The sequence below is a fragment of the Arctopsyche grandis genome, chromosome 3, assembly GCF_051622035.1.
Source record: "Arctopsyche grandis isolate Sample6627 chromosome 3, ASM5162203v2, whole genome shotgun sequence".
NCBI lineage: Eukaryota > Metazoa > Arthropoda > Insecta > Trichoptera > Hydropsychidae > Arctopsyche > Arctopsyche grandis.
In genome coordinates this window covers 35240614-35262462 of record NC_135357.1, presented here as the reverse complement: position 1 = coordinate 35262462, position 21849 = coordinate 35240614, and the positions used below count along the sequence as shown (strand labels likewise).

General features: G+C 41.0%; 4 protein-coding genes across 5 annotated transcripts; 3 read left to right on the top strand and 1 right to left on the bottom strand.

Annotated features, from left to right (window-relative positions):
- The first annotated feature begins 6144 nt into the window (after positions 1–6144).
- On the top strand, positions 6145–7740 carry Tpi (triose phosphate isomerase). Of its 2 annotated transcripts, none has more exons than XM_077428092.1 (2): positions 6145–6652; positions 6754–7740. In XM_077428092.1, the coding sequence occupies exon 2, from the start codon at positions 6777–6779 to the stop codon at positions 7521–7523; it is 747 nt and encodes a 248-aa protein (XP_077284218.1). In that variant the 5' UTR covers positions 6145–6652; positions 6754–6776; the 3' UTR covers positions 7524–7740. The 2 variants fall into 2 exon arrangements, with proteins under 2 accessions (XP_077284218.1, XP_077284219.1); XM_077428093.1 differs by having other exon boundaries at positions 6483–6652; positions 6743–7740.
- A 2045-nt stretch (positions 7741–9785) lies between these two features.
- LOC143923184 (EARP and GARP complex-interacting protein 1) lies at positions 9786–13808 on the top strand. The gene is made up of 7 exons (XM_077446735.1): positions 9786–9915; positions 9997–10131; positions 10207–10434; positions 10498–10686; positions 10757–10983; positions 12446–12721; positions 12807–13808. The coding sequence occupies exons 1-7, from the start codon at positions 9874–9876 to the stop codon at positions 12967–12969; spliced, it is 1260 nt and encodes a 419-aa protein (XP_077302861.1). The 5' UTR covers positions 9786–9873; the 3' UTR covers positions 12970–13808.
- l(1)G0004 (RNA-binding protein pno1) lies at positions 13712–14876 on the bottom strand. The gene is made up of 3 exons (XM_077446737.1): positions 14553–14876; positions 14323–14485; positions 13712–14238 (listed from the first exon to the last, which is right to left on the bottom strand). The coding sequence occupies exons 1-3, from the start codon at positions 14762–14764 to the stop codon at positions 13894–13896; spliced, it is 720 nt and encodes a 239-aa protein (XP_077302863.1). The 5' UTR covers positions 14765–14876; the 3' UTR covers positions 13712–13893.
- Positions 14877–20905: 6029 nt separating this feature from the next.
- On the top strand, positions 20906–21273 carry LOC143909467 (histone H4). Its single transcript, XM_077427461.1, has one exon. It carries the CDS (start codon positions 20962–20964, stop codon positions 21271–21273), a length of 312 nt encoding a protein of 103 aa, XP_077283587.1. The 5' UTR covers positions 20906–20961.
- The last annotated feature ends 576 nt before the right edge of the window (positions 21274–21849 follow it).

The window sequence follows — 21849 nt, the reverse complement described above, 5'->3', positions numbered from 1 at the left end:
CTGTGTATGTATGTATGTTATACACACAAAACTACATGCAATAAAATAATACGTTTATTTTAAATCGTCTACTTTCTTAAATCTAATCTTGTGCAACATGAAAAATAAAAGTTTTTAATTATTTTTTTTTACACATTTATAATATAATACATATACAATAACTCCAAGACTTAATAACCAAGATTCTTTGTTCTTAGCTTAGACATTTATATATTTACTATTTTCTAAAATTTATTTTCGAATTATAGTCCACTTCAGTCGTTGGCTACTTGAATTTTAATTTAAAAATGAGAATCTTATGCTGTTGCCGAATATATTTTGTGCTATCAATGGCGCTTCTCAATATATTAATTTATCGTCAATTATTAATGTATGATTTTAATCCAAATAGCCCATAACTATCGCATGGTCTATAGCTGTAGTGTTTCCTTAGTTGATCTTTAATAATTCATTATAGCCTTGCTCTACCGAACGTTAGTATTTGAATCTTCCAGGTCAGTGTTACATCTCAATATCTTGTTGATTATTTGAAATATTGAACCTTTTTTTGCCATCCCAAATACATGCATAAATAAATAATAAAATAACTCAAGAATGATCTTCCCCAAACCAAAAAATAAATTTAAAACATCATCTGAAACCATTTATGTATTTTATAATAAGAAAAAATCGCTAAACAACAGTCTCGTTCTCCAACGGAATGATCTTTCAGACTATATTCATAGAGGGGGGGGGGTGGCCTCATGTTAAGTGTTTTATGGGTTAGATTAGTTGACCCTTAAAACGGCTTGAAAAATATTCATTAAACTTGTATTGTTTCCGATGAAATATTATCGCCTGGGTGTTGGCATATTAAGTTATTAAATTTAAAAAAAATAAAAGAAATTTGTCGGTCCTCTGTTCAATCCGCACGCGGTTGAATTTTTTTTTTAATTAATACATTTGAGTATTATTTGTATAATATAAGTATTATTAGTATTATACACATCAATTTAACATCCACAGAGTCATTTATGATCAAATTTGTAAATTTGCAGCATGTCAGCGAAATTCGAGATTGCTAAAAAGGTTGCCAATTTGTTGGAACCGTTTCAATGAAAATCAGATAAATTGGCAAACTCTGATAGGAAACGATCGACCTGGAGTCACAAATCCAAGGTCTGGCTAGCAGAACCCAGTAGGATTTGAACTCGTGACCACTTTGTTCAAAGCATCATGTATATGGTATCCACTAGACTATTCTGCTGGTTATATATAACGGTTCGATGATTGCATCCCAAATGTGAATCGCTACCAGAATAACCACCGCTACTAAAATCACTCGCCCGGATCTCCTATCGCACGAAAATTCGTCGCACAGGAAAATTGCCGTATAGAAAACTGCTCAAATATTGCTCAAAACTGTTCAAATCTCATATAAAAAAAATTGTTGAGCAATATTTGGGCAGTTTTCTGTACGGTAATTTTCCTGTGCGACGAATTTTCGTGCGAAAGGAATCTGCGCTAACGATTTTCCTAGCGGCGGTTATCCTGGTAGCGATTCACATTTGAGATGTAACCCGTTTACCATATATATAACATATAACTTGATTTTAATTTGTGTAACAATTCCTTTCCGAATCTGGTAATTGGATTATTAGTCATATGGAGGATGAACGAATGAGACGACTGGCATGTTAATGCACGTGTTTATTATATGACAGCTGAAGACAGAGTGAGTAGTGGCTCCCCGAACCCAGCCGGGTTGGTCCCCACTCGCAGGAAGGCAACCAAACTCGACCATGTCGTATAAGCGAGCCGCCACATCACTCCCCCCCCAGCATCAGCGATACCAAAATTACAAAGAAACAAATTTTACAATAGAAAAAAAAATATTGTTACACAAAGAAAGAGAAAAAAATTATTGAATGGGGAGAAAAAAATTGTTGACGTAGGTCATCCGCTGTGTAGGTGTACCGCCCTGAATGGTCGGTAGATTCGAGGGCGGTGACGTCGCGAGCAGGACGGTGGCTGGTCCGATGGTCGCGCTGATGCGATGCTGCGGCGGCGCCGCTCTTCCGAGGCTGATGTCGGTTGGTGGGGCGGCGGGGGCGGCAGGGGCATCGATGTGGTTGATGATTCTCCGAGCTGGACTGTGAGTCGTTGTGGCTCGTGGAGGTGTTGTAGCGCTACCGCCCGTCTCGGCGTGACGACGCTCATGGGGACGGACGGGGCCTTGATGATGATTATTTATTTATTTATTTATTTATTTATTTTAAACAGACCATTGTGGCATAACAGGAATTCCTAAAGCGCCACAATGGTCAAAAAATATAACACAAAAAAGAAAAAAAACAAAATAACAATTAACATAAACATAAATACATCCATACATACATAAAAAATAGCATTTATAATAACAGATAAAGTAAAAATATCAAATAAAATATAGCATAAGGAATGCCTTGCACCTACAGCCAGTTTCAATAAATATGTAAGAAACAACTACAAATACAAAACATCCCTGTAAGGCCCAAATGGAAGAGAGTTAATCAAAATTTCACTCATAAATCACAAACAATCATGAAAACAATGATGAGCGCAGACTACCAGATAAATGGGTTAGAGTAATTTCCGACAATTTACGCTCACTAAGGTGGAAAATATCACATTCAGTCTCGGCAGCAACGATTTCATTAAGAAGTCGGATAGCTCTTGGAATAGGAGCCATTCGAAAAAGGACTGTGCGGGCAGGAGGTACAGCCAGCAAATGATGATGTCTACCACGCACATAGTGAATAGGGACATAAAGCCCCAACTGCTCCAGCAACAACGGGCATGACGTATTACCACGTAAGAGCAGGAGAACGAAACGAATTAATGAGAAGTTTCTCCGAAGTTCAAGGGAATTATACCCAAGCATGCCCAAAAGGAAAGGAGTGGGGTAGAGATATGGGTAATACCCATATTCTTTCCTATATAGGAAACGAAGAAATGCTTTTTGCACTTTCTCAATCATCAGAGAGTAATTTGCTTCATGCGGATTCCACACAATCGCATTATACTCTAGCTTACTTCTCACAAGCGAATTGAAAAGCAAGCGAGAAGACAAAGGATTGGAGAATAATCTTGCATATCTCAAAACAAATCCAAGTCGACGAAAGGAAACGTCAGCGACTTTTTTGATATGGTTGTGAAAGGTGAGCTGAGGATCAAAAGTGATACCCAAATCGACAATAGATTCCACACGCTTCAACAAGACGGATCTAATGGAATATCCGTGACAATAGAGTGAATGTGCACGTCCATAGCTCATAATTGCACATTTGTTTAAATTAAGTTCAAGGCCTAAACTAGAACTGAACTCCAAGACAGCGTTAATATCAGCTTGAAGGAGAGAGGCTTGCCTCTCATCCTTGACAGCAAAAAATAATTTAACGTCGTCAGCAAACAAGAGACATGATGCATTACATAAAACTCTAGGGAGGTTATTAATAAGAATTGTAAATAGTAATGGGCCTAAAGTGGACCCCTGAGTAACACCAGATCGAGTAAAAAATGAAGGAGATTCATAAAGACCATATCTAACAAATTGCTTCCTATCACTAAGATAAGAAGCAAAGAGTTTAAGAAGACGCGTTGAAAAACCCACTTCAGCTAACCTGATCAAAAGAGCGTCATTATTGACTTGATCAAAGGCTTTACGAAAGTCAAAGTAGGCTACATCAACTTGCTGACCAACGTCAACTTTAGACATGATCAAATGTGTGAAGCAGGCGAGATAAGTGGTAGTGGAACGACAGGGTGTAAAACCATGTTGCTCATCACACAATAATCTTTTAAACTGCGCAAGAATCAAACGGTGAAGGATGATGTCAAAAATTTTGGGAATAGCCGAGATAATAGCAATAGGTCTATAATTTTCAACCTCATTTTTAGAGCCACTCTTATGAATAGGAATGACTCTAGATAATTTCCATTTTTCAGGATAATTACCAGAAGCAAGAATAAGGTTAAAAATAAACTGAAGAGGCTCTAAAAGCGAATTACAGCATACCTTTAATACGTCAGGGGGCACACCGTCAGGCCCAACAGACCCCTTCAGCTTCATAATAGCCATCCTAACATCTCCCAGCGATACCCGCGGAATGTCTATACCGACACCCTCAGTACCAATTTGTGAAGCCAAACTAGCATTAAGGGATGGTTTTCTCTGGTCAAAGACAGAGCTAAAAAATGAAGCAAAAGCATTGGCGATCTCAGGACCGTCAAAACTTTTATTACCAAATGAGAATGAATGCTCAAGACCATGTGAAATATGCTTACTCTTAATAAATCTGAAAAAGTGGTTAGGATTAACCGCAATAGCACTCTCCATCTCATTAAGATAGACAGTATATCGCAGTATGATGATGATGGTGCTGAGGTGGTGTATGTCTTGTGGTGCTGGATGACCGTTCTATGTGTACTGGATCGCGCATGACTCCACATCCAGCTGTCAAGATCGTCGTCTCATTCGCTCCCCCATTTTTTTAGCACCTGTCATCGACGTTGGGTGGACTCCAGTCGGTAGGTAGGTAGCCGTGTCTGCTCGTTTATTGTCACCCGCGGGCCGCGACGCGCTCTGTTGATGGCGATGGGGGCGCGGCGGGTAGCTTCCCCGCCTGGCTCGGCGAGGCAGGGATGAGCGGCATGTTGAAATTGATCGAGGCTGCGTGGCTCGATGTCGGGGGTCACCAGTATGGAGGATGAACGAATGAGACGACTGGCATGTTAATGCACGTGTTTATTATATGACAGCTGAAGACATAGTGAGTAGCGGCTCTCCGAACCCAGCCGGGTTGGTCCCCACTCGCAGGAAGGCAACCAAACTCGACCATGTCGTATAAGCGAGCCGCCACAGTATGATAGTTATCGTAGTTATCGATAGTTGTGATAGTGTTACGTACACTCGGATTAGGCCGAGTAAGTGCAATCGGATTAGGCCGAGTAGCATCCCAGAGACTGTGTGACCGTTATAATTGGTTTCGAGGATTATCTCCCCCGAATGCACTTAGCGGGGGTAGCGGTCTCATTCCGGTAGAGTTCTCAGAACCGACAGCGGTAGCGTGGGACACTTCTATGGCACATCTAGTACGTGACCATAACAATAGGTAAACGAATCGGACGTCGAAGATGTCCTGAGAGACCTGCCCCTTATAAGGTGGTACTTAGGCGATATCAGGACATTCTGGACGGAGAACTGCCAGTGCGCGTATCTCCTTAATCACCAATAAATGCTGTGACACGACTTTGGCCTTTTACTTGGATCTTCCACCCACCCCTACGCAACAATAGTTATCGTTAGGGCCGGGCCGCACCGTGCAACTTTGTCGGCCGACTAGTCGCGCGACACGAAAAAATGTATAGAACTGTGTGCGACAAACAAGTTGACGGGTGTGGCATGTCCCATCTACCTGGATCCATTGGTCTGGTCGCCCTCAACTAGGGTTGCCAGATAATAGTTTGATAAAGGAGGGCAGATGGGTCTAAAAAGGAGGATTTTCTGTAAAAAAGGAGGAAATTCAGAAATTAAACAAATTTTTTATATTATTTTACTTTATTTTAATCATATTTAGCTGAGCTGCCAATTTTGGAAAGAAGTTCTTGGTTTTTTAACAAATAATTATAAAAATCTTCACATGTCATGTTTTTGAAGTTGTATTGAGTAAGAATTAAAGATTTAACTGACTGAACACTTATTATTATTATTCTATTATTATTAGTCTATTCCTCTCTTTGCTCCACTGAGTATTAATCAGTGAAAAAACTCTTTCCACATTTGCGTTATGTGCGCTTATACAAAAATAAAACTCGCAGATCTTGAGCAGTTCTGAGAAACATTCAATGTTTTTAACACTTTTGAAGTAGATATTGTCCACTGCTCGTGCAACTTCAAATCATAATATGCTTTATCTTCATCTGATTTTGATTTAAGAAATTAAATCAAGTTACAAAATTGATCTTGTAGCTTAACATCGTCAATCTATACACTCTTTTTCGCCTCCCGCCAGTCCCGCCCGATGTTTAGCAAAAAGGAGGACTTACAGTAGGTAAGGGAGGACGGGAGGACAAAACATGGAAAAGGAGGACATGTCCTCCTTTTGGATACCATCTGGCAACCCTACCCTCAACCAAGTTGTTCGCGAGTTGAGCGGTGCGGCCCGGCCCTTAGTATGTTCGTTATAGAAACTGCCAGATGTTCGTTATAGAAATTTTAGTGACTTTTGGGCGAGCGCTTTGTGACCAATAATCACCGAACCTCCGAAACCTCCTATAATAATTATAATAATAAAAATCACTAGTATTATAATAATTACTGTGTCACTTTGCGCGGCGACAAATCAAACAAGCACCAAAAATTTTATTTTGAAATGATTTTTAAAAAAGTATTTTTTTGCATTATCAAATGAAATTCCTGCATTTAAAATTTTATTTGGCATAGATAGGTAATCATATTTGATAAACTTTGACAGTTCATCAGTGAGCTATTATTATAGTGAGTTGGCATCTTGTGTATTTGATCGGACTGACCTTCAGGTCGACAAGGTCGTATTAAAGATCAGCGCCGGCTTCCAGTAACCCTTAAAATTCGGTCCGTGTGACTCGCTTCTGACACTCTTCAACCGTACAAGTAAATCCCAATCTCATATCCTGCCACTTAACCCAAGTTTACATACTTTCCATTCACTTAAGCTATATCTCTTACACAATCTGAACAAAGTTATTTTCCAGGTTAGAAAACGCCCCCTTTCAAAATGCCCAGACAATTCTGCGTCGGAGGAAACTGGAAGATGAACGGAGACAAGGCCCAAATCACCGGCATAATGGACACGCTGAAGGGAGCGACGCTCGACCCAAACACCGAAGTAGTACTCGGCTGCCCGGCCATATTCCTAGAATTCACCCGGAGCAATCTTCCGGCTAGATTTGGCGTCGCAGCTCAAAACTCCTACAAAGTAGCCAAGGGGGCTTTCACTGGCGAAATTTCACCAGCCATGATCCGCGACGTGGGCTGCGACTGGGTCATCCTCGGTCACTCAGAGCGCCGAGCCATATTTGGCGAGAGCGATCAACTCGTAGCCGAGAAGGTCATACACGCCCTGCAAAGTGGGCTGAAGGTGATCGCTTGCATTGGCGAAACTTTAGAAGAGAGAGAAGCCGGAAAGACTGAAGAAGTTGTATTCAGACAGTCGAAAGCTTTAGCAGATGCTATCGGAGCCGACTGGAGCAACGTCGTTGTCGCATATGAGCCCGTGTGGGCTATCGGAACTGGAAAGACAGCTACTCCTCAACAGGCACAAGATGTCCACGCGGCTCTCCGCAAATGGTTCGCTGCCAACGTCTCTCAAGCTGTAGCTGACGCCGTTCGTATTCAATATGGTGGTTCGGTCACGGCAGCTAATTGCAAAGAATTAGGAGCTTGTCCCGATATTGACGGTTTCCTCGTCGGCGGTGCTAGTTTGAAACCTGAATTCATTGATATCATTAATGCGAGAATGTAAACTACTCCGTGTTGCATTTTATATATTGTATACTATCGTCGTGAAAAAAAATACTATTTTTTTTATTTCAATTTCAATAAAAATTTTATGATATTGTTTTCCATACTTATATAAATGTATATTTATACATTAACTTGTTAAATTATTGTATGTATTCCTAATTGGAAGTTTTATACAGTCATATTGGCAATAAATTTTTTTTTTAATTTATCTTCTTTTTACTTTGTTATCACTTTTACATAAGCCGAGAATTAACCTTTCATCGTATGAAAATCCTTTTAATCTCTCAAAAATAATTGTACATGTAATAAAAGCTAATGTCTATCATAAATAAATTAAACTAAACATAGATAAAGTAAAAATGTTAAGCTTCTCATGGAAAAAATCGGCACAGAAGCGCTTTGAATTAGTTTGTGTTTTAAACAATAACCATAACAATACTATTCGCCGTCACAACCCAATTCTCTATAGTTTTCTCATTAAAGTAACAATAAAAGTACATTAATCTTCCAGGCTTTATTTCTAAACTGGCTAAATTACAATAAGTAGTTTTTCAAGAATAATATCTAATTTTCTCAAACATATTTGAATCATTTGGTCATTTTCTAAATTCCTGTAAGTGATTAGAAGGTTTGAAAACTTAATTGCGTTTTACAAATGAAGGATATTTAAATACTATACATTAGAGAAGACATTGCATTTGTTGGCGATGTGGATTTTAAAGTTTATAAATAAGAACCCTGTTATATTAATGAATACTTTAAAGTAAGGTGACCCTTATTTTCAGTGTTGAATGCTTTTATAAAATTCTACACAAGATTGGTTAAAATTTCATATAATTAACAAATATTTTTAATTTGCAATATGCAATTGCGTTTTATCACTGGACCACATATTTTTAATCGAATTTAAAAAAGTCCTTCAGCAGGTGCATTAAACGGAAACAGCATTCGATTAATTTTCAAATATTTTTGTAGGAGATATCATTTTTACTGAAGAATTTGTATATTTTAATCCGTCTATTAGATACTATTGGTCAAGAAAGTGTACTGGTTTTATATAACGACTTAAACACCAATACTGTACTGGTAAAATCAGTATGAATGGTCACTTTACTTTAAAGGCGCAAACAAAATGAATCGTAAACCATGCACGTGTTCATGGTTTCCAGCTGAGAAGGGCGTTTCTTCAGGTCATTATTAATTCGTATGATCTTATTATTTCGATAAGTTTCTCCGACATTTTTTCAAATATGAGAATCACCGTCAAACCTTTGTAACAAGAATAAAATATCAAAATATCATCGAAAATACTCCAAGGGATAATTTTTGGCTTAGGTACCTTAGATCAGACGTGCTATCGTTTTTTTTACATGTGCAAAACTATCTATAAAAAAACACGTGCCGCGTACTTTTTTGTGTGTCAGCGCCTTAAGTGCCTTCAATAGTGTTGATGTTTCCTACTAACCGATAAAAATATATTAATATACCGTCAATTATCGCTAATATATTATATAAGGTTCAGTGATTATTCAAAAAAAAAGCGATCTCACGCAAGTCACTAAAATCATATGGCACCCAAAAGCTCCATCAATCTAAAGCTACCCACGCGAAATATTGTACTAACAAGAACTCTAGTGCCAGATATTCTATATTCCGTATTCGCAATTTCTTATCGCAATTTGCGCAATAATCCGTTTACCATTATACAAGTAGCCAATTATCTCGTGGCCAACAACAGTACGATTTTAAAGGTAATTGGATTATTAGTCACATTGCGGTGGTCACAAAGACAATTTTTGCCATTAAAATCGCAAATACGCAATATTTGGCACTCAAGTTCTCGTTAGAATGATAGTTATCGTTAGTATGGTGGACTGTTCGGCTGCCAGATGTTCCGTTATAGAGATTTTAGTAACTTTGTGACCAGGAATCGGTAAACGGACTACTAGTCATATGTGAACCAGTCACAGGACAACCGGTCACTCTAGATCAGTCACACGTGATCACCCGTCACACTAAAACTGGTCACACCCTAAAACTGGTCACACTCAAAAATTAGTCATGAAAAAACTGGTCACACCAAAAATTCAACCAATTTATAATTTTTGGGTGTGACCAGTTTTTTCATGACCAATTTTCGGGTGTGACCAGTTTTCTCCTGACCAGTTTTAGTGTGACGGGTGATCACGTGTGACCGATCTAAAGCGACCGGTTGTCCGGTGACCGGTTCACATTTGACTAGTAATCACCGAAACGATTTGAAAACAAATATTTTACAACTGGCAACACTCGTTTAAACTGACAGCCAACGTCAAATTGACAGCTGCTCAATGTGAAGATACTTAAACATGGAAAACGGAAATTCAATCATATACGGCCTTGAGCATCAGGTGAATTGCCATATAAATCTGATTTAACTTTTTATATTTAACCAAAATTTGACATTACATGTAAAATACATATATTTACAGTCAAGAGCACTCGCTCCTCAAGTAGGTGAAAACGATGCAATAAGATTCTTCATTGGCACACAATGTCTCAAACCAAACAGCAACCAGATTCACATAGTCGAACTTGAGGAGGAAACCGGAGCTTTGCACACTAAAGTAATGACCACGCTTTAAACTCTTGATTTGACTTAACCAACTCACGCTTTATAATATGCAAAAATTCAAATTAAGGTGTATCAACATGATCTGGGTGAAATTTGGCACATCCGATGTTCCCCTCATGACGCCTCCTCGTTCGTATCCTGCTATTATAATCCGATGGCCGGCCAGTTTAACATGGGCACGGCTCTGTTGAAGCTGCCTAACATAAAAGTCATATCGGACGACACCGCAGATACAATCACCACATCGGGCGTTCAAAAAGATCAATTAGAAATCGTTCAAATATACGACGTAGAGGTAAAATCAAAACACATTTCAAATTTCACATTTACATGACATTGATCGTGTTGTCTAATTTAGAAATACGGACCGGAAGTCAAGTGCACTGAATTTCACATGACTGAAACGAATCGTCTAGCCATTGTAGTCGACAATAGTGTAGTCATCTTCGATGTAAACGGCACTCTGATTAATCACATTCAGCTAGAAGGAAAGGGGCATTTAAAGTTTAGCGGAGGGAAATGGAATCCGCATCAGAATGGACAACAGGTAGAATCCTACATACCACACGTAATCATTTGTACTGTGTCGTTATATTCATTCGGTTAATATATTTCAGTTTGTCGCTATGCAAGACACCCATTTGAAGTCGTACGACACCAGAAACAATTCACCGAAGCCAGCCTGGTCGTTGGACTCGGCGCATAACCAGCATTTGAGGGATTTAGACTTCAATCCCAATAAGCAGTTCCATCTAGCCACCGTGGCCGATGACGGTTGCCTCAAAATATGGGATTACAGGAAAACAAAAGAGCCCGTCTTTCTACGAAGCGATCATTCGCACTGGTACATTATAATAAATAAAATAAATTAATTGTTAAAAAATAGTTCCATATATGTATGTACTAACAAACAAAATTTTTTTAAGAAGATATCGATAATTTTTCTAGAATTTTAAACAAACGATTTCCAGAAGCTCATCGGATGACAACACTATACATATATAGCCCATTTTCGAGACGTATAATTAACCCTTTGCCCGCGGCGATAAATATAGCAAACAAGCCCTGTATGCGGCGGCACCTTTTTCGCGAATTTGCCAATCGAGTTTTCGACCTTAAATACAGATTTTAATATTCACTCAAGTAACCAGATATGATAATTAACACATAAAGTATTATTTTAAACAATAAAATACATAACATATCTCGTAGTTTTGGCTTAATTGTCAAAAAATCATTCTTCATACAATTGAGACGTATCGTCGCCATTGTTCAACAGACGTGACGTCACATAAACGAGGTTTCAGTATGGTTCCACAAAAAACTAATTTTGACTGGTATATATTCATTTTAAGCAAATTGAATAGATGGCATTTAACTCTCAGTAATATATTCAACCAATTTTGAACCTTAAAACAGTTGAAATAGGCGCATATAAGGCTCAAAATCCCGTGCAAAGTTCACAAATTCTATGGAAGACAGCCGCGCAAAACTAAAAAAAAATCGCGCAAAACTTCCATAGAGGAAGGCCGCAGGCAAACGGTTAAGGATTGCAATTTACCGTAAAACTTCATCTATCGGTAAACGGTGTATAATTTCTCCTATTACCGGTATATCGTTTTGTACTGGTGAATGAAAAAAATGAATGTTACTTCTCCTTAAAACGTTAACCTAAATTGAACCGTAAATAATTAAAAATAAATCGCAAGGGTAATATCATATAAATATGTAATAGGGTTGTGGAGTCCGAGTATTTCAAGCGGAGTCGGAATCTTATAAAATTAACAGACTCAGGCTCCTTTTTATTATAATTTTACAAGGCTCTTCTAAGCTTCACTTCTGATAATGATAATTGAAACAACCGTCTAATCGCATTTATTACGACTTGGTAGGTCTGTGTTGCCACTCTTAAGCATGCATCAGTGTAGTCACTCTTACGAATGAATCAGTGGTGGTACAGGAGAACTGTGTACATTGCAATATATTATAAATCGTATTCGTATTAGACCGATAGAGTGGGAATTAGGATAACAGTCAGTCGTTAAAAATGTTGCTTAGACTCAAAACTTCATCCCGCTCAAAATTTTAATAATTTTGGACAATTATTACTGAAAATAAACAAACTCCAGGCTACACAATCCACAATACGTCGATTTGTATACCACAATATGTATGTGTATGTACTTAATTCGCGATAAAATAATTTATATTAAAAGAAATATCATACTATATAGTACATATATGTATATAATACCGTTGATATGTTAAGATTACAAATGTGCATTCAATTTTATATACTTGAATAGGGTTTGGGCCGTCAGATTTAACACATTCCACGACCAGCTATTGCTGACCGGAAGCTCGGATGCGCGTGTGCTGCTCACGAGCGCAGCCAGCATCAGCTCCGAAGCCATATCCCAAAGCCAACACAGATACATGGACGCCAATGAGGAACTGGACGACACCGACAAAGACACAACCCTACAGGAGAGCGACGACAGTAAAAATTACGAAAGCAACATCGAATTGAGCGTGTCGGATAGCGACGCCACACCAGACCACAACGGTGCCAATAAAGAAAAGTCGGAATTTTTATTCTATATTATGTACATATGTACATATATTGAAATCTTGTGTAGTATGTATCGACTGTCTTGTTATGTACAGGCTCATCGATGGCGTGTTGCAATATTACGAACAGCATGAAGATTCCGTGTACTGCGTAGAGTGGAGTTCGGCCGATCCATGGACGTTCGCCTCGCTGAGCTACGACGGCAGATTAGTTATCTCGAGAGTTCCAAAGCACTATAAATATAAGATTCTTTTGTGAGATTAAATTAACCGGCCGTTTGAAGTCGGTCGGTGAATTTCTGTATCGAATGTAGATATATTTTTATGTTACCTGTTTACTTTGTGGTCGGTATTTGTGTGTAAATACATTCCTTTTACATTAAATTAACATAGGCCATCGCGATGACTCAAGCAACAAAATGATTGCTTGAAATTTTACCTACATATTGTTGCGTAGGGGTGGGTTCAGTATCCAAGTGAAAGGCCAGTCGCTTCACAGAATTTATTGAATGATTCAGGAGGTCCACGTGTAACCAGCGCTCGCTCCAGAATAATCTGATATGGCGTATGTATGTATGTTCTTATAAAGGACAAGTTGCTCACCACAGCTTCCCCGATCCATTTATGTATCCATTTACGCTCTCGCCTGGGTTCTGAGAATTCTAGCGAGCACTTACTGAGTACTGTTAGGCTAATTTGGGGGTCTCCATCATTAACCCCCGAATGCACTTAGACAGCGGATACTCTCTCCCGTGTTCCCACATTACAATATATAGTAAATACTTAGCGCCATTGTTCATCACACATATCAATCAGCTGGTCGTTTAAGTTCTATTTATAATGATTTCATATATGATTACGCTTGCTATTTGGTGTAATCTCCATCGCGATGGCCTAGAATGAGTCAATGGTCGTTTGCAATTTACATATTTTTGTTTAATCTTAGTTTTCAATCAATGTGGTAGGTTTGCAATGATGATCAAATATAGAAAGAGCGTGTTGAAGTGAAATTTAAACAATTGTCGACTCATTTACGTTGGATTTTATATTTATGTATGTACAATAAATAAAAACTATTGAATTTTTAATTTTGTTGTTAAAGAATAGATACATTTATTTCATTTAACTTAAACTTATAACTAAACATACATAACATCAAGTATAAAAGTATTCTTCAGACAACTCATATCCTCTGCGATACTCTGGCGGCCACGTTTCTCAGTTGTCCGTATACTTTAGAGGGTGGGGAGCCGAGGATCAAATTACAGACAGCCCTGCGTGCCAGTTGGATGTTTTGATAGCTTCCTAGTATGTGAATCTTGGCGTCGGCGAGCACGATCCTCGTTTTGGTTACATTCTCAATGGTAAACTTGGTCCGACCTCCCTTTCCGGCGAGCCGTCCGATCGCTCGGCCCAAATGGTCACCTCTCAGTGTCTTCACGTCTTTGATTTCAAAACTCTCGACAAATAGGTCGTCTAATCTGAGGAGAGCGAGAGCGTCTTCCACCTCAAACCCGCATACGAAAGCCTAAAATTGTAACACAATAAATAAATATATATAATAATTATAATTCTTAACAAATTAAGCAAATTATTGTTGAAAATTCAGTACTTTAACAAAGTCGGCGCCCTTTTGGAGGTTTGCTATGTCGATAGTTTCCGGACCGATTTTAATTTCCACGTTTCTAGTTCTGAGATTGAATCTGACTCTTAGCAGCAGATGTTCGACGATTGGTGTTATTATCTGCGTCCATTTCTCTTTGAGAGGTGTGTATCTAGAAATCAATGGCTGGTAAGTACACATAAATATGAAGAGAACATTTTGCTACTATGAAAAGTTACCTATGAGCTGGTACTGGTATTTTCCGCATATCTCCTTTGGACTCATTGTCTTCAGTCTTCTTGGCTTTTTTTGCTTTGGGGCCTTTCCGAACGCTGCTTACTTCCATTGCATCATCAGCTTGAGATGCTTTCCTTTTACCTTTTGACAGTTTGGTTATTTTTTTCGCCGGAAGGAAATCGTTCACATCGATATTGACGTCCGTCGCCTCCATTTTATGGTTGAAATTGAAGAATAACTAGTGAATTAATCCAAAAAATGCGACAAAATAGTCAACAACGAAACGACTTGACAGCTCGCAACACGTGCCGCTGTAAAAGAGAGAACGTAACGCGTGCTTTTACGGCCATACCAGTGCATGTCACTTTTGATATTTTTCTCATTTTCTATATGCGTATTGGAGTTTAAATTTACTCGACAATTATAATCTCGATAATATAAATGGGATAATGTATAATTTTGCATAAAACTTGACAAAAAATTAAGCGCGTTCTCCGCGGATACGTCTGGTCAATTAGTAGTGGGTAACGTTTTTCTGATAGTTCTTTGGAGCAAGCTCCTATGCTCGCGTTGATGTTGTAGTGCGGGCTGGCGGCTGCTCGTTTTATGATAGGCATTAACAATGGGATCTTTTTAAACCTTTGAATACTGACCAACACCAACAAGGCCATGAGACTGAAATGCTCCGATAGGCATGGTTTTTTGGGTATGTAAATACTATACAAGAATATTACCCGCTAAGCCTTTCCAGGTATCATTGAAAAAAAAATGCGTTGAACATGGATCGTGTAATCAGTGTCAATGTTTATAAATATGTACTGGTTGACACCGGAATCTCTGAATTTATAACCATAACAGAATCTCTCGATAGAAATTCCTAACTGCTGAGTATTTTAGATTGTGAGCATTACATTTTAACAACAATGAAGAAGATGCAACTAGTTTTGAAAAATCACATTCATTAATAGACTTCTTTTGTTTATTTTATATTGTTCCAAGATACATATATTAGAGAATCTAAACACACCTTTACAAAACTCGAAATCATCTAGGGTAGTGATCTAGTGTTTGCTTGGATTAGCTACAATTTTTATACCTGCTTTCTATTGGATTTCCAAATAATTCTAGTTGGAAATGTTGGCGAAACGATTTTACAACGTGTCAAATTTTCGAATACATTTTTTTACGAGCGCCAACGAAAACAGCATCCGAATTCAAAAGTTAGACTGAACATATGGCACTTTGTTGAAAATATTATCTATTTTTGATTTTTGTTAGTTCTGTACATGTAATTGGTATTTTTATATAAACAATGTGAGAATTACCACATAAATTATTTAATTTATATCGTCATATTTGAAATTCAATTTGTTACACAAAATTTCGTCCTGCAGCACATTTTGTTACTAATTTGTAAACGTGTGGTATCACTGACCACACGCACTACTATAAATATAGGCGCCTGTGATTTCAATTCTCACAAAAAAACCCGCGCCCAGCGCCCGCAGTGCTCGGACGTGTCCCGCCGCGCAGTCGTTGTCGTTACCCGCGCTACAAACAGCTGTCTATAACAGCTGCGTCGCCGAAACCGCGATGTAACTACCGCTCGACTCTCCGAACGCGTCCCTCTGGGAATGAGAGGCTGTCCTAGCAACAGCCAAATAAACAAAAGTGATAGTGACAGTGACAAGTGACAAGTGACAGTGACACAACAAACAAAAAAAAAAAAAACCCACCCACAAGATGGCCAGTGTGCGGCGCGATGGCCGTGGTGGCAGTGACACTAGCGCTAAAACGCATAAATTCACGGAACATGACTTTAAAAAACTCGTGAAGGCGTACCAAGAAATGAGGGAAGAAAACGCTTCCCTCAAAAAGTTAATCGCGACTCACGCAGCCCAACGAGCAGCTGACCAAGCAGCCCACTCCGCCCAACTGGGAAACCTCGCGTCAAACATGTCGCAGGCTCAGTCGACGACGACGACCACAAAGACGAAGGATATGGCCACATCCCCTCAGACGTCACCACGCAAAAACGGTAAGCGTAGAATGACGAGCCCACTCAACACCACACACACACAATTACAGTCGCCCCCACCCATCAGCAACAGATACGCGGCACTTGCGGAATCCGACTTCGACTCCGATTCCGAATCCGTGCAGTCTAACAAAATGGAGGTTACTTCCGCTGCCAAGTCCCCACCCGCATCAGCAGCCGCACCTGAACCCACACAACCACCCACACCTACACAATCACCCACACCTACCCAAACACCTGCACCTACACAAACACCTGCACCACAACCAGAGGAATACTCCTTCCCTGTTGGCATCATCCGAAATCGGAAACATATTCAGAAGCGTCCAATTCACAACACACCCACCCAACAAGCGGCCCTCAGCACACCGTCGGCAAACACGCCTCAAATTCGTACACCCCCCCAGACCACAAGCCCCGCTCACCCATCCAGAAACACCGTTTCGGATGTGCTTCCCAAACCTAAAGTTGCTCCAATCTTTCTAAGGTTGCCATCGGACTACAAGGTAGTTCAAAGGAAACTCGACGGACGTAACCTCAAATTCACAGCCGTCTACTCTGAAAACAGAGTCAAAATCACACCATGCACCATCGATGATTACCGCCAAATCACAAAAATGCTCCAAGATGAACAATTCCAATTCTATGCCCACCCTCTAACGGAAGACAAACCGCTCAAACTGGTCATTAGAGGCATTAGCCCCAACTATTCCGAGTCAGAAGTCCTCGCCGAGTTGGCCGATCTTGGCTACAAAGCCAGTAAAGCCACCGTCATGAAATCACGACGTGACAAGCGCGACATGCCCATGTTCACTGTCGAAACCACACGTGACGAAGAGGGGAAGAAGTTGTTCAACCTCTCCAGCATCTTCGGCCAACTGGTTCGCACCGAATCACTTCGCCGTGGTGATACTGTACCGCAGTGTCACCGCTGCCAAGGCTTCGGTCACGGCTCCTACAACTGCCATGTCGCCCCCCTGTGCATCAAATGTGCAGGACCCCATTTGACCACTGACTGTGTGTCAACAACCTCCACTCCAACTTGCACCAGCTGCAGAGGCCCTCACGTTTCCAGCTACAGAGGCTGCCCTTCAAATCCCAACAACAAAAGCAGGAAGAACTCCCGCCAACCCCGAAACCCCAACCCCTCCCACCCCCAACCAACGAAGACCAACGTACCGCAATATAGACACGAAAACTCAAATTTCCCTCCCCTAACCCCTCCCACCCAACAACCCAACATCAACACTAGCTGGAACCCAAACCAAGACCTTTCAAATCGGATGAGCAAAATCGAACAGTCCATTGACTCGATAAATGCCATCCTGCTCATGCTCACCCACCAACATAAAAAATGACTTGCTACCTCAAGATCGTTTACTGGAACGCCTGCAGCATACTCAGCAAGCGTGTCGAATTCGAGCAATTCTTGCTCCAACACTCCATTGATATCGCACTAGTAAACGAAACTTGGCTCAAACCTGGCAATCGACTAAACTTCCCAAACTACACCACATACAGAAACGACAGAATAGGCAAAGCCGCCGGCGGCACTGCCATATTCATCAAACACACAATTCAACACAACTTGGCCCCGCGGCCGATCACCACAGGGATAGAACTGACGTCGGTAGAAGTTTGGACTAACACTGGCACCCCACTCATCCTCCACGCAGTATACAACCCACCAAAACAACACTTACTCACCACAGACTTGGACAAAATATTCAACACCAACAAAGCCACCATTGCCGCAGGCGACCTTAACGCCAAACATTCCAGATGGAACAGTCAAGCCACTAACAATAATGGAAAAATTCTTTTAAGTTACTCCCAACTTTCAAACCCAAAAGTTTCCGTCACGGCCCCAGACGAACCCACAAGAATCCCCATTAACTTCAAAGGCAGACCCGATATCTTAGACATCGTTCTAACTCAAAATTTTCCGGGCGCGCAGTCCCTGACTGTAGTAAACGATCTTTCTTCCGACCATCACCCGGTCATACTAGAACTCACCAACACACCCGTAACTATAAACCCCATCCTCCGAAGTACCATATCTTGGGAGAAATTCTCAACTCTCCTTCATCACACCGTCACTTACCCCCACTCAATTCACACCACCCAAGAAATAGACTCCGCTATTAACATACTCACGGATGAAATACAGTCAGCCTTAGACGCCAGCACCACCACCACACCCCACTCCCCTTTGCACCCGCAAGCTTTACCCCCCGACATTCGCGATCTTATTCGCCTTAAGAATAGAGCTAGGAAGGCATTCCAAAGGTACAAGGACCCAATCCTCAAACAGCGAATGAACAGACTTCAACAAGACGTTAAAAATGCCTTGTGGCAACTACGAAACGACAACTGGGATACCAAACTCAGAGCGCTAGAAGACGGACATAACGGTTTCTGGAAACTGTCAAAAATCTTCAGAAGCAACGGCAACAGGATCGACAGGATCAAAGTTGGAGATAAGTTCGTCTACTCCACCGCCGATAAAGCGGAAGCCCTAGCCGACAGTCTCCAGGACCAATTCTCTCTCTCAAACTTCAACCTGCAAAGTGACTTTTGCCAAATGGTTGAAAGCTCCGTCAACAGCTACCTCGAAAACCCAGCCCCAGTACCCATTGTCGCCACTTCGCCGCTTGAAGTCCTAAACATCATCAAAACTATCGCCGCCAAAAAGGCCCCTGGCCCTGACGGAATTTCCAACAAAGCTCTAAAAGAACTCCCTCAAAAAGCCATCGCTGCACTCACGGCAATACTAAATGCCACCAACAGAATCTGCTACTTTCCGAGTCAATGGAAACTCGCCAATGTCATTCTCATCAGAAAACCCTACTCGAACCCCTCCCTCGCAACAAGTTACCGACCCATCAGCTTGCTATCCTCACTGAGTAAGATCCTGGAACGGATCTTAATCTCAAATCTCAACAGCGAAATCGCAAATATTGACCTTCTTCCCAAAACACAATTTGGCTTCAGACCCCAACACTCTGCCGTTCACCAGATTCACAGAGTTGTTGAAACCGTTATAGACGGTTTCGACCACAACATGTCTACTGGAGCAATCTTCCTAGACATTTCCAAAGCCTTCGATAAAGTCTGGCACTCTGGCCTCCTTTACAAAATGATTGCCGCCAACATCACCCCCCACTCAATACGTTCTATCGCATCCTTCCTAAGAGAAAGGAGATTTCAGGTCAAACTCAAGGACCGCATATCAACTCAGCGAGGCATCTCCGCTGGGGTACCCCAAGGCTCCATCCTCGGCCCCACGCTATTCAACCTTTACACACACGACATACCCACTCCTACACATAGGTACACAAACATCGCACAGTACGCCGACGACACGGCCATCTTAGCGAGCTCCGTCGGCCCCAAGGGAGTCTCGCTCGCCCTCCAGAAGTACTCGGACCAACTGGTAGCGTGGTACGATAAATGGCTGATGAAAATCAACCCGGATAAAAGTCAGGCAATATTCTTCTCCAGACGTAAAAAACGGTGCAAACCAGTCAACTGGACCACGTCTACCCGCTACCTGGGGGTAATAATCGACCGCAAATTAACCTGGAGACCCCACATCACTAACGCGGTGCGTAAAGCTAGGGCAGTTGCGTCAAAGCTTTACCCACTATGCAAACCAAACAGCAAGCTCTCGCTTAAAAACAAGTGCTTGCTGTATAAATCCATCATCCGCCCACAAATCACGTACGCGAGCCCCGTGTGGGCTCACACTACCATCTCCAACAGATCCATACTCAGACTACAGACAATTCAAAACAAATTCTTGCGTGCCACGGGCAACTACGACTGGTACACAAGAAACACTATAATTCACAATGACCTAAGCATTGACTACCTCGACAAACACGTACACAAACTTGCCGTGAACTACTTCAAGTCTCTCGGCAAAATAGACAATCCCCTGATCAATTCCCTCAGTGTGACCAAACTCACGTCCAACCAAAGACCCATCGACATTCTGAAGATGGGTATAGGCTAAAATAGCACCCAATTTAATTAACCAGACTCAACCACCTCCAAACGGTCCATACCCGTTAACCACCCACTAACACACTAACCCCGACAGTATCCCACAGATGTTGCACTAATTTTGCTTAGTGTTCCAGATCGACAAACACCCCACAAGCGAGCAGCCGCCAGCCCGCACCACAAACATCACCGAGAGTCCGATCCCATACAACACGTTCGATGGATAGGTTAAGGGAGTGGCACTCCCTATAAACTATCGTTAAAACGCAGCCACAACTACTCAATTCTCACTCGACTGGTGCAGCTCGCCGCTCGCGGACGTGCTGTTTCTCGCTCTCGCTCGTCAAACACTTTGCTGATTCAAGATGACCGGTCGCGGAAAGGGAGGAAAGGGATTGGGAAAAGGGGGCGCTAAGCGTCACAGGAAGGTGTTGCGAGACAACATCCAGGGCATCACCAAACCTGCCATCAGACGTCTCGCTCGTCGTGGAGGAGTCAAGCGTATCTCGGGTCTGATCTACGAGGAGACCAGAGGCGTCCTCAAGGTGTTCCTGGAAAACGTGATCAGGGATGCCGTCACCTACACCGAGCACGCCAAGCGCAAGACCGTCACTGCCATGGACGTGGTCTACGCCCTCAAGAGACAAGGACGCACCCTCTACGGATTCGGCGGTTAAACAAACAAATCAATTTACATCGACAACAACAACAAAGGCCCTTTTCAGGGCCACCAAACCATTTACAAAGTTTTCGGTTCTAGACTTTCATTTGAGCTACATTTGTATATCAAATACATAATTACGCTTACTAAAATTTACTATTTCAACTACTACCTTACGTACATTTACCATGTGGGCAATATTTGTTTCACCTTCGTTTACTTTTGTGAACGAACAGCTTTTCAGGGCTACCAAACTTAAATAAACGAATCGGTTTCGTTTGAAATCACATTACAATAAACGCATGTAAATCGATGAAAACTCACGCTATAGCATTTCTTGATATGAAATAGAATTTGTCCATGTATGTATATGTCTATATGTGCATTTGGTGAGGGCATTGGTTTGTTTCGCACACGTTAATTTTGTTTATTAATCAATAAAAAGGATTCAAATATGCCATGTGCGATATTAACACGTCAACAGTATTAGAATAATTTAGGTGTGAAATGGCGAATTACGGTGGGCCTGGTTTTTCACCAATGCTCGTTAAGTGAACTCTCAGTTTCTCATTTGTCGATTAATTATTCTTAC

Excerpts from the sequence above, each read along its gene's own strand:
- Tpi (XM_077428092.1), top strand. The coding sequence starts at position 6,777 with ATGCCCAGACAATTCTGCGTCGGAGGAAACTGGAAGATGAACGGAGAC.
- LOC143923184 (XM_077446735.1), top strand. The coding sequence starts at position 9,874 with ATGGAAAACGGAAATTCAATCATATACGGCCTTGAGCATCAG. Across the intron at positions 10,435-10,497 it reads TTCAAATATACGACGTAGAG|AAATACGGACCGGAAGTCAA; the intron begins GTAAAATCAAAA and ends TGTCTAATTTAG. Across the intron at positions 12,722-12,806 it reads AACGGTGCCAATAAAGAAAA|GCTCATCGATGGCGTGTTGC; the intron begins GTCGGAATTTTT and ends TGTTATGTACAG.
- LOC143909467 (XM_077427461.1), top strand. The coding sequence starts at position 20,962 with ATGACCGGTCGCGGAAAGGGAGGAAAGGGATTGGGAAAAGGGGGCGCT.